The sequence below is a fragment of the Limulus polyphemus genome, unplaced genomic scaffold (assembly GCF_000517525.1).
Source record: "Limulus polyphemus unplaced genomic scaffold, Limulus_polyphemus-2.1.2 Scaffold785, whole genome shotgun sequence".
Classification (NCBI taxonomy): domain Eukaryota; kingdom Metazoa; phylum Arthropoda; class Merostomata; order Xiphosura; family Limulidae; genus Limulus; species Limulus polyphemus.
The window spans coordinates 381,097-400,092 of NW_013666395.1; the positions used below are offsets into that span (position 1 = coordinate 381,097).

At 35.5% G+C, this 18,996-nt stretch overlaps 1 protein-coding gene across 2 annotated transcripts in view; it reads right to left on the reverse strand.

Moving 5' to 3' along the window:
- Positions 1 to 18,996, reverse strand: part of LOC106460519 (PC4 and SFRS1-interacting protein-like) — a 56,503-nt gene that overhangs the window by 18,210 nt on the left and 19,297 nt on the right. For both annotated transcript variants that reach the window (XM_022387266.1, XM_013920235.2), the window contains exons 6-10: positions 16,765 to 17,053; positions 10,005 to 10,068; positions 6,407 to 6,491; positions 5,514 to 5,672; positions 3,952 to 4,521 (exon numbers count right to left, since the gene is read on the reverse strand). In XM_022387266.1, the coding sequence (XP_022242974.1) occupies positions 3,952 to 4,521; positions 5,514 to 5,672; positions 6,407 to 6,491; positions 10,005 to 10,068; positions 16,765 to 17,053 (1,167 nt within the window). The remainder of the gene's footprint in view (positions 1 to 3,951; positions 4,522 to 5,513; positions 5,673 to 6,406; positions 6,492 to 10,004; positions 10,069 to 16,764; positions 17,054 to 18,996) is intronic.

The following is an 18,996-nucleotide window of genomic DNA, read 5'->3' on the forward strand; positions in this document are numbered from 1 at the left end:
TTTTTCCACTATTTAAGAAGCAATTGAAAACTTACTTTTTGTTTGAAAACTTAGAAAATATAATTTTTTATTGCTTCTTATTATTAGTTTGGTAGAAATATTTGTTCATACTGCATAGTTAAAAATAGAAAATTTATTAAAAGAGTAATGAACAATTATTTGAGAGGGGGGAGAGTGCAGAAACAAGGATGTCCAGAGAATGGTAGGAAGGAGGAGTATCTCAGCTGGAGGAGCAAACTGTAATATATATATAGATGTGGCACAGTGCATGTGGAATTGTGCATCAGATCCATGGTAGGAAAGTTGTCACACCATTGACACCAACAGAATGACACCACTCCACTTTCAACTGAGTGGCATTGTGCTTCACTCAGGAGGAATGGCCTCCATGGTCTACCACCCCAGTGGCTAGGAACTGGGAAATGACAAGGACTCCCATACTCCACAAGAAGAATAGGGGAAAAATGCACTGGAGAGTCTGGAGGACCACAACACCAGAGACAGTGCAATGGGTGACATCAGTACCCTATTTCAAGAAGCATACTATGTTAATGGAGTGAATCAACCAACACCTGGCAGCATCTGAATTTATACATTAGGGCCACAGTAGGAAAGAGTTTAAACACCATGGAGCATCAGAGATGGGTGGTGATCCCTGTCTGCTTTACCCACTTAAGTCCATGAGTGTATGGTCTGGGATGAACATATTTATGAACCAATAGGCCACAAGGTATAACTACGAGTGATCCTACAGAACACCCCAGTTCTACAGTAACATGATCCTGTGACATTTTATTATGTTTCATGTAATATATGTAATATTGATGCATAGATGACCAATGGACATGGTCAATCAACCAACACCTGGTGGCATCTGGAATTGTATATCAGGTCCATGGTAGGAAGAGCCTCAATATGATAGACATCTAGCATGGTCACAGGACATACAGTGCAGATTTTAAGACTAAGTTTACCTGTTTAGGCACCACTTGCCACAGAGCAGAATTGAAAACATATGTAGCAAAAGGCACCTGTAAAGAAAAATAGACCACATACCTGCCCTAATGATGTCCACCCAGGGAAGATGGAAAAGGGCAGCCAGGGTCAAGGTAAGGTGATGGATCTGATAGGAAAAACATAAAAGACAACAAACATCCAGAGAAAGGGTAGAATATGCCAGGCAAAGTGACTGGTGAATCCAACCCATAAGGGGAATGGGAGAAAAGTCACAGGTAAAAGTAGGATTCCAATGAAGAAATAGTAGGACCCTGGAACCACAGAATGAAGCAGTGCATGTCATATACCATCTAAAAGCCCTGACCAGGCAAAAGAGGCAGTCAGTTAGAATTAGAATGGTCCTAAAGGTGGAAGATGGAGGGAAGGGAATGAGGAGTGAAATCAAGATTACTCCCCCAAGCAGCTGAAATCATGTGCATAAAGGAACAGTCAGGAGCTATGGAACAAACAGTGTGAACCCTGATTGCAAACACTTTGGAAAGATGGTGACCAGATGCCAACAATATGAGGAACAGGGATGGCAAAGAAAAGTAATATAACAGACATGATGACAAAGGTTCAAATGAAAGATGAGTAAGAGCAAGAGGGACAAGATTGAGGTTTCACTCTTGGAGAGAAGCAGGACAGAGAAAATGATCAATGGTGAATGAGCAAAATACACAGGCAGTATATGAGATTGGAACACAGAAGTAAATTTGGTAAACCTAAAGTGGAAGACAAAACCGCCCTATAACCCGCAACAAAGGAAACTGATAGGTCCCAGTCAGAAAGCCAACTGAAAAAGTATGGCAATGAAGGACTAGTAGGAAGGGAAGGACTATAACCTAGGCATATAGATCAACAGTGTTAAGTATACCACCTTCATTGGTAAACTGCCAAAGAGGAAGAATGAACTAGAGGGGAAACCAAGAAAGTTAAGTGCATAGAAAGTCCAGACAAAAGTCATGCATCAAGACCAAGTGTGTGTATGAATGGATGATGCACACGAGAGTGTGGCTGATGAAGTAGTGTGGGAGATGTTGGCAGAGGAAGGAGAGGCAACACCTAAAGCCATCCCACTATGGAAACCATGTAAGAGCCAGCCAATACAGTGCCATCAGCAGAACTTGACATGGAGTGGTCTGAACTATTGATAGGACACAAATAGGAGAATATGCATAGAGGTAACAATCTATCCAATCCTGATTGAGAGCATCCACTGCTTCCACCAATGGATGAAGAACATGAGACCAAAAATGGGGAAGGTGTATATCAAGATGAGAGGCAAAAGTATCCAAAGCAGGGACTCCCCAATTGCACACAACACCCAAAAAAATGAGAGGGTCCAAAGACTACCTCGTCGGTAGAATCTTGTCCAAATGGGTTAACCGATCCTCAACATGATTCCAGGCACCCATAATAAGACATGCCAACAAAGTGATATGATGGTAGTGGGCCCAATATAGAAGATCCAAAATTCAAAAATAAAGATCTCTTGACAGGGTGATGTTAGACATTGTCAGAGGTGATTATCATCACCTGGTCCATAAGAGCCAGTAGAACAGTAAGTACTGCTTGATGAACAACAATAAGTTCCAAGAGATGGATATGGAGCATGGAATTGAAAAGATTTCACTGCCCCGAAACCTCCCAAGTGTCGAAAAATGCACCCCAAATGGAAAAAGAAGCATTTGTAAAAAGGTGATAATCTGGATGAAGAGGAGGAAGAGGAAACTTCCACAGTAATATTGGTCTGATCAAACCACTAGTCAAACTCGGACTGTAAGTGAGATGATAGAGTAAGAGAATCCTCCAAGGGAACCAAACAAGGCACCAGTGGTCAAACAAAGCCCAATGAAGAAGGCTCATGTTGGTACCATCAAGAGGAACAAGGGCTTCAAAAGAAGTCCATTTTCCCAAAAGAGATAGAACCACAAGTGCAGAAGAAAAGGGAGAATAGAAAGCACCACATACAAGATGTTTCATAGCTCTCAACTGAAGGGGAGAAGGCTGGTCCTGACAAAGAATGAGGTGAGAAACACACCAGGAAGAGCCAGAAACTGACAAGTGTTAGAAATGACTTCCCTACCTTGATAAGCCAACCCACCCAGGCATCTTCTTGGAGAAGAAACTGAGTATGTAGGGCAAAGTTGACCTGTGAGGAAGCTAGAAGTAGACAGTTGTCCATGCAATGGTGTAAATGAAGGCCCCAGGAATGAAGCAGTCAAGCAAAGGTCCCACCCATTTGGCAGAACACATAGGGAGCCAAGGCAAGTGTGAACATAAAAGCCCAAACTGCAACTCACACCCACCATCAACCCTAGACTTCAAAGAGTTGGAAAAAAAAACCCAAACACCTCTTGATGTAAAGAAAGGTGCCATGCACAATTCCAACAAAGAAGAGGAGGGTAAACGAATCCTAGATAAAACAGTATCCTCACCTAGAAGAACCTAATAGTAGAGCAGCCTGCAAACCTATTTACCAACAGTGATAATCTGTTTAATCCAAAAAAAATTTATATGAAAAGTTAGAGACCACAAATTATGACAACTTGTGAAAAGTGCAAAATAACACTGAATATAATTTTTAACAATATATTAATTATTTCTTGGGAGTTTTATTTGAATTATATTTAATAATCAACATTATTTGAAGCTGCTATGCTGTCTAAGTGAAGTAATATTTGATAACATGTAATAATAAATGCAAGTTGATTTCTTATAAGTAGTAAATTAAAGCCTATATACTGTATTATTTAAGTATTCTATATTTCAGCTACATTCAACATGGTAATCAAAATTCTAATAAAATAAATGCAGTTGAGTAGCATCTCAGAACTGACCACGTAATGCCCATAATATCTTTTTGTTGACCCATTATCATTCACATATTTTTATAATAAACAAAAAGACATCAATCATATAAATTTAAATCTAGGAACTTTTAAAACTCACTTTATCCTTTAAACTTTCAGTCTTTTCTTGATCTTTTGCTCTGGTCTCATATCTTGAAATGTCTTTACTTTCAGTTTTTGCATGAGGATTATTCAATGATTTGTCCTTTCCTTCCTTTCTTGAGCTGTTCTTCCCTTCTGGAGGATGTTTAATTATCGATTTCTCTCTTGATTTTGTATCCTGGCTTGACTTATCTTTGTTTCTTGTTTCTGAAGTAAATTTATCTGGGGACTTTTCTTTCACTCTTGTTTCCTGCCTTGAAATGTTTTTGATTTGAGATTCTAGAGAATCTTTGACTGTCGATTTATCTTTGACTCTTGTGCTTTCTCTAACTTTTATTTCTGAGTGGTTTCTATCAGTGGGTTTATCTTTTGCCCTTGTTTCATATTTTGTAGTATTTTTGCTTTCTTCATTTGTAGATTGTTTATTTACAGACTCCTCTTCATTATCTAGTTTCTCAGTTGGTTTTCCATGTTGGTTCTTGGCTATTCTGCCTTTCCTATTAAATTTGGGAGAATCTGGTCTTCTTATGTTTTTTCTTGTCTCTTTTAATCTGACAGTTGCTTCTGGCTAATTAGAAAAAAAACAGGTTTAATAAAAGATATTTATAGAAATATTTGCTACAAGATAAAGTATTCCCCAGGATTTCCAATAATATAAATATTGTGTAACAATATAGCTTAGAACTTTTCTGCTCTTTGCATCAGTAACTACATTTTTCACAATATGCCTCTACACAACATGGTAGGTAGTTAATAGTTTTCCTATGATAGGTGACTGTTGTTGGCATATTTTTTTTATCTCAAATCAGTTGGTAAATGGATTTGAAGTTTTCCGAGATGACATACTAGCTTTAGTGAACCTCATTTCTGCTCAGCAAGTTTATTTTTGTTGTCCATAAATTGTCCATATTCTCAGATAAGACTTGTTTATCCTTCACTTATGTGTTCCTCAGTAATGTGTAAATGAAGACAGAATTGTAAATTTTTTTTGTCGAAGAGTTAGCTCCATCGGGAACCTGATCCACCAAACTAAAAATGTGTATTCATGACCCGTTTGCTTGGTGATTATTAATTTCAAAAGTGAGAAAAAGATTATATAATGTCCAAACTTTCTTTCTGCTTTAGCCACTGAATACTATATGTTTATCATGATCAGAAATTATGTGATTGTAAATCTTGTTTTCCTTTCAATATATTTTTAAGCTGGCTTGACTAGTTTTTACAACTTTAGTCATAAAAATTAATACACAAATTTAGTTTTAAACTGTCAATTATTCTATGATCTCAGCATTTTCATTAATTTCATCCATTGCTAGTTTACATACAGGGAACATTATTTACAAATTTTCTGGAACAAAATACATCAACTTATGTTTTTTACTAGGAAAAATAATCCTAATACTTAAATCCTACACCTTACAAATTCCAAGATTTTATGAGATTATCACTTTAAAACACTATTTCAAGTTTCTTAGCTTAGTGTATAAACTGATGCAAGTCTAACTATGATATCACAATGTATATCAGAAACTGTTTCAACTATCTTTTTGAAGAACATACTTCTACAGTACTTTCATTAATGTTATCATCAACATCCTTTTTCAATGAAGTCTTTAAATCATCTTCCAATGTTTTTGGTTCAGTTTTAAATGATTTAATTGATTTGGATTTTATTAACTTGTCTTCTTCTTGCTTTTCTCGTCTTTTTCTCTTGAATTTCTATCATATGAAAAAATAAAGATACAACTACAGTGAAAATCAACCCAAGGCATCATTTCAAAACACTAATTGACTTAGTAACATCATGTCAAATACCCCTAACAACAGCTGATGAGTGCTTTTATTATTATATGAAAAACAGTTAGTAAAATATCATTTATGACATCAAATTATAGACCTACTACAAGTCTAAGGTTTTCAGAACAGAAGGTTAATTTCTGAATTAAGATCTCCCAACACCAAAATCAATGATAACTTGTTTACTTTGTCAAGATCCAAAAACATTTAGCTGTATGTCCTGAATTAAAAGGATATTATGAAATTTGTAAGAACTTTTTATTTATTGTTGTGAGACCTTACCATCAGGTTTATCCCTTAAAAATAACAATGGTTTTGAATTATTTGTAATAACACTAAGAGAAGTAGTTTGCTAAAACCTGTTGCATCTTAAAGGTGGCATTCCACTGAATAAGTAGAAAGTTTTACGTTACCCTCATATAAAAATAAATATAACATGCAAAAAGTGTGTATCATCTTAAACCATAATTTTCTGGGTCTATATGCATATATCCATTAAAAAAACAACATAATACACAAGATTTTACATTATACAAATGAAATAAGTTAACTACAATTTAAAAACTCCAGAAAATTATTTTCTATAAATTTTGAATATTTCAACCTAAACTTTCAAAACATTTTGAGTGAAATATGTTTCATTTTAGACTATTCACCTCTGTGACTTCTTTATCTTCATCTTTGCTTTCTAATGAGGTGTCTAATACTTGTCTCTCAGATTTTTTTTCACTGCTATATGAACTTGCAAAAAAATAGTTAAATCATGTTAATGATCTCAAACTCAGGTATACATTTAATAAGCTACTTTATAGAAATGCTGAAATATTGTGACATGATGTATTTCACTCAGCAATCAACAATCACATTTTTTGTACTTATCCAAAGAGAAAAGTGTTGATTATTCTTCACACACTTAAAATTTATTAGTTGTTTCTGCTAATCACTAAATCATTTGAAAAGTTATATATCTGTAAGTAATTCTGCATGTACATACAAGAGGATTTGTTAAATTTTAGAACTTAGCTTGGTAGAATTTTATGAATTGAAATATTCAGAAGTTATACTTCTATACTCAAAATGTATTTCTGACAGGTACTTACTTCTTTTCACATACATAGCTATTCTTGTTCAGTGCTGCCCCCTATTTACAAAACTTTTTTGGCATTGCATAAGCCTTTCATTCCCATGCACCCCTCAATTCACATGATTTAACTGATTCTTGCATGCAAACTATCATGCAACAAACCTCCATCAATAAAAGCTCCACACAGCCACGTGACCCTATGCTAATCTACCTAACTGTCACTTTGAGTTTAGGCAGAAACTTAAACACTAGTTGACAGTGGGGAGGAAGGGTGGAAAGTGTGAGCGGAAGTAAGTACCTGTCAGAAATACATTTCCAGTATAGGAAAATTATAAATCCAACAAGGTACCTTACTTCTACTCACATACATAGTTAGAATCCCACAATGAATAGATGGAGAGACTGGTGCAAGGAAGAAAGTAGAAGCATCCTTCGAAAGTATCTGAAGGACACTCTAGAGAGGGAACCCTCTAATAAGAGGATTTTTTGTGGAAAAGTGCATCACTTCTGTACCAGGTATACTCTTTGCCCAGATGTGGAAAAAGTGTGGCAGATCTGAGTAGAAAATTGTGAGGATCACATCCCAATGGGAGAGAACACATGTTGGACAGTGATCTGAACCACAACACATAATAATTTTAATCACCCTAATGAAAGGAATGTGGGTAAATTAAGGGATGTGCCCCATGGTGTAGAGTGGCTAGAGCATGATGAACCATAAACAGCAAGTCGAACTGTGTCAAAAACTCGATCACGGAGAACTAACATCCATGTGGGGGTAGGTTGCGGATCATACCATCGAAAAGTTAACTATAATCCAAAACTCAATTACTGGGAACCAACAACCATGCAGGGGTAGGAAAGAGGATCATACCATCTTCACCTCAAGTTCATTTGATCAGAGGTAGCAATACCACCACTGATCTGTGAATAGGACACATGTAAGCAGAAGTGATATAACAAATATATTTTACTGGGAACCCGACCTCTAGACAAATAGAAGCAATAAAGATGTCACTATAACGTGCTATGACCTATTCAAATCAACCATACCAGAACCACCTGGAGAAGGGTAGACATCAGCTTGTGGTAGGATCCCGAGGGAACAGAAAGAAAATGGATATCAGAGATAATGGGGAGGGGAGATAAAGTTGATGAACAAGTTTCTCGGATAAAATCTTAAGAACCCAGGGGATGGTCGAGGCTAAGATTCGAGACAAGCAATCAACCACCAAGGAAAGAGTCAACTGTTGTCTCAGTGATTCCAAAGTTGCTGGTAGATCTCCAAATACTGACCTATGGAGAAAAGTGGCCAAACTTAAGCCCCTAAGATAAGTAGATAGCAAATGAACTTGGGACAATACCACATCTCTTTCCAAAAGATCCCAACAAGAGAGGGACCACATGTGCATAGAAAGAGCTGAAGTTGACAAACGTGCCAACTTGAATGTACGTAGGGTGAACATCCCCAAAAATCTTTCTGGATCATGGTGGATCACCTTGGAGACAAGGTGGATCGTGGACAAGTACCATAGGATAGACATGAGGATAAGACGAAGGCAGAAAAATTGGGCATGGGATAAATGAACAGGATAAAATTAATTCTAGAGAATCAAGGAATGATAGCACCCTTACATAACTGAGATAGAAAATTCTTAGAGTGAATCTCAATATCAGGAGAAGGGGGAAACACAAAATACTGAGAGGAAGCAGTATCATGCCACAAGGAGGGTAGAGGATTATAGAAAATTGAGGAAAAGGATAAAACAGAATATACCTGTGAAAATATGTCCAAAGAGGCCATATGAGATCTAGTTGATCTCGCAGTATGAACTTGAGAAGACACTGCAAAGTCAGGTGGAGGAAAAGGCTGTCAAATGCTACATTATCCCAAACACCAGGAGGAAATGATTTGTTCAAATAGTGATCAATCTAGCAAAGAATAATTGTAGATAATTCCATAGTCAAGGTCCCCCATCTGAAACCTGTGTAAATGTGCTGGTAGAAGATATAACCTCCAAAGTGGTAACTTGAACTTCATAATTCAAAATGAATAACCAAACAGATTAGTAAAAAAATTAAAATATTAAAAAGTTTGTAAAATAATTCCACTTAAGAATGAGTTACAAATTAGTACTACTGGATAATAATTAGTAAACTCGATAAGAGTAAATCAATATGAAGATTAAAAAAAAACCTTGAAGAGTGATTTGTTTATTCTGTGATGAATCATAACATTGGTGAAGATTAACTTCAAGCTTTTTGCTTGCTATATATTGTACATAGTAGTTATTTATGGTTTATTTTGTAATTATAATAAATATAAATTTTATAGTTTTTGTTAACTTCTCACAAGGTACCTTACTTCTGCTCACACACATAGCTATTCTTGTTCAGTGCTGCTCTCTATTTGCAAAAATCTTTTTGCATGCCACAAGCCTTTCATTCTCATGCACACCTTGATTCACATGGTTTAACTGATTCTCGCATGCAGACTATCATGCCTCCACGAATAGAAGTGCCACACACCCATGTGACACCTCTATGCTATTCTACCTAACTATCACTTCTCGTCTGGCAGTGCCCATGTTCAGACGTTCAGTTTGTGAAACTCAAAAAAATATATTCAAATATAGTTCAGAATTATTTTTCTAAGCAAGAACCTTAGATATATTCTAATACGAACATTCTATTACTAATCCTTAAAGCTTATTAATTATATATATATTAACAATATTCTTACTGCTAAAAAGAATGGTTGAGTTCAATACATTTGTGCACAGAAAAAGTATTAATCTTTGTGTTTAATGGTAAAAGATATCTGAAGATACTTTAAACCATTAAAACAACTTACAAAACATTTTGGCATTTTGTGCACAAACTTAGATTTAAAGGCATTCACACATATTTTCCCATTTTCTGATATTTTTCATACAAATCCCACCAGAATGATTTTTTTCATGTCTCATATCAAGCTTTTAAATACAAAAAGTTACAAAAGTTTTAGTAATTCTAGATTTCTAAACCTGGCTTTGTAGTTTCTAATTTATCCCTTTAAAACAAGTAATATAAATTCATTTTCTTTCAAAATTTTTTTTTTTAAATTCTAACATTAAATTTGCTTCCAAAAAAAAAAGATAAAATCAGGTAAAAAAGTTATTTAAAAATACCTTTTTTGTGCATTTCTTTCAGTATCAGAAGGTTCTTCTTTCTTCTCTTTTACAAAATTGTGTACTGCAAATGATTTAAAAGTATAGTGTCTAAGTGTAGCATATAACAATATTATCTAGTATGGAGGATCAGAAAATTTAAAGTAACCATTGTTAATCCCAAGTAAAATTACTATACAACTTTACACTGTAAAAAGAGCTGGGCAATTAATGGAATTTGTTTTGTGATTAATCGTTGGGCTTGTTAACTCTATATGCACAATGTCTGTCTATTGGACTGATAACTGTATCTGTGAAGTTATACATATTAAGGTTTACTATGGTCCTGAATTTACTAAATGCATCTTCACAAAATGGAAAGTTTTTTGTGAATTTCTGATAAAGTATTTCGAATAAAGATTTGTCCGTAAATTCAAAAAGCCTTTAGTGAGTCAATCTGCATGAAAGGTGATCTTCAAGATAAGAATAAAAATTATTTTATTACAAGTTACAGCTTTTACAGTAAGGAAGAATATTTGTAAAACAATGTAACAATCACTGGTGCAATCATTCTAAACTACACAAGTTTTAACAGTAAAGAAAGTTTTAGTATTTAAATCAACATTCTACAAACTAACAATGTATTTATATTTTAGAACTGATAGTGGTTAGTTATGCATGTGCATGTCAATCTGCATGAATTGACAAATTATTTATTTATGGTTGAACAGAATGTTAATAGATACTCATCTTCAGACACACAATAGCTTGATCCCTCATGCACCTACCTATGAAATTTTGTATGCCACTAGCCTTGAACTAAGTCCCACATAGAAATCATGTGTTTAATATGAACTATAATGATAGTCCTCCATTAATAAAGGGCAATACAATCTTTTTATGCAGTAACTCTCCAAGCATTTGAGCTTGAAATAACTGCATTCTTAGATGAGGCAAGAAGAAAATCACTGAAAGTGGGGAGGACGAGTGGTAAAGTGTGAGAGGCGAGTATTTATCATAAACACACTTTCAAGTAAGAAAAATGTAAACTTCAGAGACAATACGTTACCTCTTCACAAAGAGTAGATAGAATTCCACATTAAAATGGTGGAGGGGTCAGTGCAAACATTAAACCTAGATGGTCTCTTTTCAGAAAGTGCCCAAAGAGATAGCCAATGGAATGTGACACTCGATGGTAGGAGCTCCAGATGGACACACCCATTGGAGACCACATTTCATCTCAATCAAGGTATACTCTTCACCTGGAAGGAGGAGCGAGACAGGCAAAAGAGCAAGGGTGTTGTAGGAATGGGCAGAAGTTTTGCATGACCAACCGAACACTAGTACACAAGTGATCAGTGAGCCAAAAAGTGTAGTGTAGTTAAAGAATGATCAGACCATAAGGTGCATCCCATCTTCACTCAAATGAACCAAGAGACAACGGCAACAAATTTGTCTCAATGCAGGAGAAGAGCACACTAGCTGTTTGAGGGATGGCCCAAACTATAAAAACAGTGCCACCACCACCCTATTTCCCACCATAATGTGCTGTACACAATCAGTGAGGAATTCTTCAAGGACCACCACTTCAACAGATAGGAACTGGTAAGTAGCAAGGATTTCCCATTCTCCACTTGAAGAAGGGTGAGAAAATTTGCACTAGGGAGACTACGGACAATGCCCAGATTCTCATCGGATGCCTGCCTGAAACATCTTTTACTGAAGACATTGCAATGGGTAACCAAGAAACCCTATTTTGAAAAGCCAGCAAGCTGAGCCAAAAAAGTGAATAGCCACTTCCTCGATGACAGCTTTTTCCATGTTAATCCATGGAATGTTATGATCTGGATTGGGCAGTTGAGTAAGTTTAATACCACGAGGATACCTCTAGAAGTCTTGTGGAAACATTCCATCCTGACAGTGGGCATTGGTAGAGCCAGGGTAGATGGGTTGAGCACTTTCCATTATCCCAGACCCAATGCAGATTACTTCTGTTGAGAGATAGACAAGGTTGAAGAATGACATGAATGGGATAAGAAGAAGGCTACACAATTGGAGAATCTGTTCCTGTGGGCAATGGACCAGATAAATACCACATGTGAAGATGAAGGGACAACATCCTTGTGTACAAAAAAAAAAAAAGAGAAGTGTGGGGTTGTAGCAACTAAGGGTGAACAGGGCAGAGGAAACCAGGGTTGTGCTGGCCAATGGGACACCACCAAAAGGATCTGACAAGATATGTCACATATTAAGGTGAAGTCACAAGGGAAGAGACAAAGAGGAGAACAGGCACAAAGAAAAAGATGAGACTAGTCCTGGCTGAGAGCATAAGACAGTGACAACCAAAGGATGAGGAACTGGGGACAGAATAGTGTAAGTTTGGTGTTGAGAGAAGTGGCAAAGGCACTGATGAGGGGCATGCCCAAGTGAGAGCAAAACTATGAAAAACCAGAGTGTGGAGAGATCACTCTATGGGTAGAATCAAATCTGGCCAAGAGAGGTAATCTGCCACCAGGTTTAGAGCCATAGGAAATGACAAGTTATGAGATGTACAGAATAGGAATGAGCCCAACATATCAGGTTCAGTGCATGGAAACAAAAAGTTCTAGAATAGGTACACCTGAAGGATGCTATAAGAAACAGCCATGTTATTGTCAGAGTGAATCACAACCAACCAATCCACGAGAAAAGAGATGAAATGGGAGCATGCCCGATGAACTGTAAGAAGTTTGAGTATGCTGATGTACATTAAATGTTCCTCTGGAGCCCACATGGCTGAAGTTATGTCATTGCTCAGACATACTTCAGCCCGAAAGGGAAACATTTGTAAAAAAAATGGACATCCGGTCAGATAATCAGCAAGAGGACGTTCACTGTGTTATTGGCACAATTGAGCCACCAAACAGGTCCATGAGAAGAGGTGAAGGGAGGCTCAAAATTGAGGTCAACAGATCCAGAGAAAGGTTGCGTTGATTCCATAACGGTCATTGGAGGAGGCACATGTGTGCACAGCCTAAAGGAATGTTACAGAGAAGCCAGAGTCCTGAAAAGCAAAAGAACCTTGAGTGTAGGGTGTAAATAAGAATCACAAATCTTGGTGAGAAGACATTCCACTGCTTCCAGGTGAAGTGGTGAATACAGAATCTGACTGTAATGAGAGTTGAAGAACATGTCCATATATATCAAATACTGAGTAGGCATAAGAAAAGATTTGGAACATTTGATTAGCCAGCAATGGGGTTGGAGGGAGAAGGAAAGGAAACAAGACAAAGGAAGAGAAGTGAAGAAATTGGACATGTGTAAGAACTTGAAGAATCCATCTCTCAGACAAAAATGGAAGCCAAAGGCTGATAAAGCGAGACAGATGGGCGCCCACTTGGCCAAACCCAACAGCATAGTCACTAACAGGACAAGCAAGGACCATGACATCAGAAAGTAAAATGAATGGAAGAAGAAGGAGTTGGGAAAGAATTGGAAGGGAAGAATATGTGATTTGAGCAGGCCTCAGAACAAGAACGGAATGGCGAGGTTAAGCGAGACTAGAAACCAAGGAAGATAATGAGGACTGATGCTGGGCCCCATTTGGCCCGGATTTCCAGGGTGTCAGAAATACATCTGAAGATCTCTTGGCAAAGAACCTTAGCCCAAAGAAGATACAGAGATAAAAAGATGGCAGGCAAACATTAGAGAGGAGATCATCTCATCCCAACCAAGTAAGGAGGGATAGAGCAGAAGTAGTACGAGCTAGAGTGGTAAAAAATAAGAGAGCAAACCACTCCAGAAAACATAAAGCATGATGAACTAACTCAGAAATAAAATGAATGGACGAAAGGTAATGTAGAAAAATGGTAAGAAAGAGATGAAGGTTTAAAAACTGGGCACTGGAAAGTGAAATAGAAGTTAAGAGATCCACCCCAAGCAGATTAAACTGACTCCAAAGGTTGGGAATCAGGGAAGGAAAATGAAAAATGGTGTAAGCAAGGACAAAAAAGTCAAGTAGGTGAGAAGGATGAGGCACATGAATACGGGTACAAAGTTGTTCAGGAAATGAGACTGCATGAACCATAATATCAGGCAAAGGACAGGATTTCTTGTAGTATCAAAAGACACTGGAGAAAGAGAATAACATATCTATGAAATCATGTCTAGTAAGAGATTAGAAAGTTGAGGATTTTCTTCTACAGATAAAGCAGTACCTAGATCAAACCTTGGTGGGGAAAGGCAAGTCAAAATTATTGTCATCCTGGTCATATTCAAACTGAGGAAAAGGAATGTCAGCCAAATAGATGGGAGAAGGAGGCCTAGTGTGCATGAAGGAACCCACAATATATTGAACAATGGCTGACATATCTTCCACTGACAATGAGCTCCCCGTAACCACAGGTATTATGATAGTAGCATTGTTGCCATCACAGGATGAAGTAGATGCTACAGTCACTTAAGCATTCATAATAGGTAAGCAGGAATTTTTTTTTCTCTTTAGTAATGAAAGAAACCAGTTAAACTAGAACAAAATTTACATTTTGTTAACTATTTCAAATCTCACATAGATGAATAAGTTTAAAAATATATCCATTCAAGTCAACTGAGGAAAAGAATGAAGTTACTTCAAGCACAAGTGCTTAAGAGAGTTATTGCACAAACAGGTTTTGTCACCCTTCTATTGGAGGAGGGCTATCATTGCATGATAATGTCATCACATAATAGTGCAGTTCACATTCAACACTTGATTGTTAGGCAGGAATTAGCTCAAAACTAGTGGCATGTAAGTCTCTTAGACAGATGCATGATGGATCAAGCTATTCTGTGTGTCGAGGTGAGGTATTGTTTCAGAAGAATCATTTTGCAAGATTTTCATTTTTACCTGCACAGTTTCAACTGTTAATCTTTACACATCTTTCTTCTTTTAGTTCTATGCCATTATTGTACTTACTTTGGGCCACTGTCTTCCATCAAAGGCAATAAATTACAGCACAAGCCTATTGACCATCTATTATGAACACCACATACAAAATGCATGAACTGTGTGATCTTTGAACTCATGACTGTAACTGAGCTACTACTCATTCTTTGTCATTAAGCTAGTTGTTCAAATAAAAATTCATACAACTTTCAAATATGCATTTTAGAACACAAACAATATATCAGACACTAAAATTGAATGTCCCAATATTAATATAATCTAAATTTGTCATGAAGGTTTGTTGGGTCCATGGGGAGAGACATGCAAATTTTCAGTTTTGCATTTTGCGTTTGGTGGTTTTTATGGGCATTTTTTTACCACTATTTCACCCTCTGTTGATGGATCTTTACCAAATGTGGCATGAAAGTTTGTTGGGTCCATGTAAATTTGCAGTTTCAAATTTTGTGTTTTGCCATTTTTTATGGGCATTTTTGTATTTTTTACAATTACAAATAAGGGAAGCAACTTTTCATATCCTAAGATAACCTTTCATTAATCATAAATTTACATAACTTCCATCTAGGGGACTTGTACAGCAGCTAGTACATAATATAGTATTTAAATAAAGTACATGTATCAATGCTGGCTTTCTCAGAAGCCCCTTCTGGATCCGAGTTACAGCTGGTAAATTTTTAAAACTTGCTAACTGATTCATCACTGAGCTCATTAAACATTTACATTCAACTACTGAATTATTCTCACATGAGACTTAAATAGTTAGAATAATCTAAAATAGCGGTAATCAGAAACACTAACTTTAATTAGTTAATACCAGAAATAAATGACCTTTTAACACCAAAATGTTGTTTTTATTTAATCATATACTCAATGCTTCGCTTTACAGCTTCTTCAGGAGTGTTCACTAAAACACGAACCAAAACAAACAGTACAAAGCTTCAAATGGCTTAAATAAATGATTAAGCTGAACAATTTTGAATTAATTAAGAATAATAATGAGAAATCATAATAGTAATATTTCAATTACTTGGATAGTTGGAATAACTGAAAACAGTAATACTTGTAAAACTAATTTTGGCTAGTAGATTATTTTCACAATATAAATCGAATTAACTGTAGTTTTAATTAATCAATTTATTTACATGTAATTGAAGCTCATAGGTAATATATTACACTGATTAATCAAGTTAATCACCCAGCTCTAGCTGCAAACAGGTAATAGATCATAAGTATAAAATGTTCATTGATGTGTGAAGCACAGGTTTTACAAGTGAATTATTCAGAAGGATTTTAAACAAAAGTGAAAATCAATCATGTTAAAATTGACTATATATATAAATTGAAACATTCTAATCAACAACAAAAAATTAAATGCTAAAATGAGAGGATGTATCTTTCGTGTTTTGTTTTTTGCAAAAACGCCTTACTCCAATATTTTGGAAATTTCATGTTTGTTTGTTGTTAAATGCAGAGCTACCCAATAGGCCATATGTGCTATGTCCACCACTGGTATCAAAACCCAATTTTTAGAATTATAAAACTCAGGCTTACCATTGAGCTACTGGGGGGGGGGGGGCAGGAAATTTTATGACACAAAAAGTTATAGAAAAAAAAAATCATATCATATGAACTTTTTAAGCTCAAATTACAAGGTAGATATTACTTAGTAAGTCTGTTTTAAGTTTCATGTTATATGGTTAAATATTTCCACTATGAAAAGAATAACATTAGGGGCTATCATTGAAACCCCTCCAGTACAGAAAAGATTAATACATGTTTCAGTTGAATTTTGTGGCTATGATACAGTTAAATAATAAAAATATATGTATATCTATAAAGAAACTAGGTTATCTGACCTACCTAGACTGTCCACTGGAAGACCCTCTTTCATCCTAATTTGTTTTGTTTTATTCTCAGCTTGAGGAGAGAGAGGTTCTTCATTTTTAACATAAACTTCTTTATTTGGTACATTTCTATTAACAGAGTCTGTTGTAGTGTCTAGTTCTTCTTCATCATCACATTCCTCCTCCTCTTCTGACTCACTATCTGAACTAAATTTCTTCCTTTTAATCATTCGGCCACTTCTACTTCGTTCTGGCTCTGACTTTGACATTTTTTTCTTTCTACCTTCTTTTTCATATTTACTTTTCTAGGAAAAAAGACAAATTCTTATAAATGCAAACTTAGCTGGGTCATTTTTTTTCAACTAGTTCACTAGATTTTATAGAGTTCATTTAAATGTTTAAATTTTAGAAACATACAGCAAAAGAAATTATAAAAACAAAAACTGAAGTGATTCATTTTGCTTGTATAATTCACTTAAATTTGTCAAAACCATAAGGAAATAGGGCATGGGTTGGCCTTGTGGTAGAGTTCTGTATTTCAGAGCTAACAAGCTGTTTTTTAATTTGTACAATGCCACAAAATATTCCTTGGACTTTAAGCTACAAGTGCCTTATAAGAGTAACAATCAACCCCTTAGCATGGATGGTGGGCAGTAGGATCCTACTGACTGACTCCTTTCCTTTGTGAGTGGTTCAAAGTTAAGGATGGTTACAGATAACCTTTACTACGAGCTTTGCATCAAATGCAAATTATAATGAAATTCAATATACAGCATACGTGTACACATGCTTTAATAAGATACCAAGAATGTTAACACATCACATAGATTAATAAACAGCTGTATCTGACAATAACTTCAGTAAAATCACACAGATTTCTCCCCAATTTTGCATTATGATCAGCTGACAGAACAAATTCCATAAAGTTTTATATTATATGCACCTCATATAGTTTAATGATAAAAATCCAAAAATTATGTTGTGCATATCAACATACAGAAGTCAAATATTTAATCATCCATCAAATGTAACCAAAAAAGTTCAAACCAGACGTATATGAAATACTGTGCCCCTGTACACCTATTTCTTCGCTGAAACTTTTGTGTGAAAAAGCTGCCAGGTAATATTAAATGCTTATGTTCATGTCAAGGTTTACTACATGTGAAAAAACAATTTTTTTTTTCCTGTACCATTAAAAACAAAGCATTAATAAACTAAACCTTGAAGTTTTAATTCTTTTTTTTTTCATTAATCAATCAGTACAACTTTGAAAGGTATATTACAAAATATTACCAGATTGGGGATTTGAAACCAGTAACTTATATCAGAGCAGATACAATATTTGGCCTACTGAAAAGAGTAAATAAAATCCACTGTAACCAGAAAAGGCAATATGATGTCTGGGTCATATGTTCACAGTTAACAAAAAAATGTAATTACACACACATTGCAATCCTTATTAACATTTACACTTATGAGCTATAAGTAAACTTTTGATAAAAATCTAGTCTAAGTTAGCTATTCGTTTAAATTTCAGCAAGCAAATATTACCACTAGAAGCTATTCCCCCTTCTTCCCAAGATTACTTTTTGAGTTTTATGCTTGTAACACTATTAATTTTAACCTTTAACTTTAAAGTGTAATAAAATATTTTGAAATAATACAATGCAAATATCAAAATATCAACATTGTTGATAGTATCTTTCTCTCAATACCTGCCAACGTACAGTATAAGTCTAAAAACATGTCACATAAAGCAGCTAAAAATTATGTTGTTTGTTGTTGAATTTTGTGAAAAGCTGCTTCATGGGCTATCTGCACTTTATTTTGAAAAGTTACTGTTGATTTTGAAAAAGATTTGTGAAAGTGTATCAACAATAATAATGAACAAATGGTTTAGGATAAACACAACAAATGTGAAATGTTGCAACTGAGATCACAACTACAGTAAATCAGGGCTGCTGAGAGTCATGTCATGATTTACGTCATGTGTTTAACATAACTTTACTCTAAGGAAAATATTCAACTTACTCCATTTTTCCTTAAATGGAAGAGAGAAAAAACAAAAAATTTAAACACGTTTAGGTAACATCTGATTGATTCTTGGGTATTTTGACAACCTGGAAGTCCACATCCATATGTATAGCTAAGGGTTAATGTGTATTTGAATTTTAAAACATGTAGATATTTGGTATTCTCAATGTAAACAGCAAATTATATGGTACTTGGGCCAAACAAGTAAGTCACA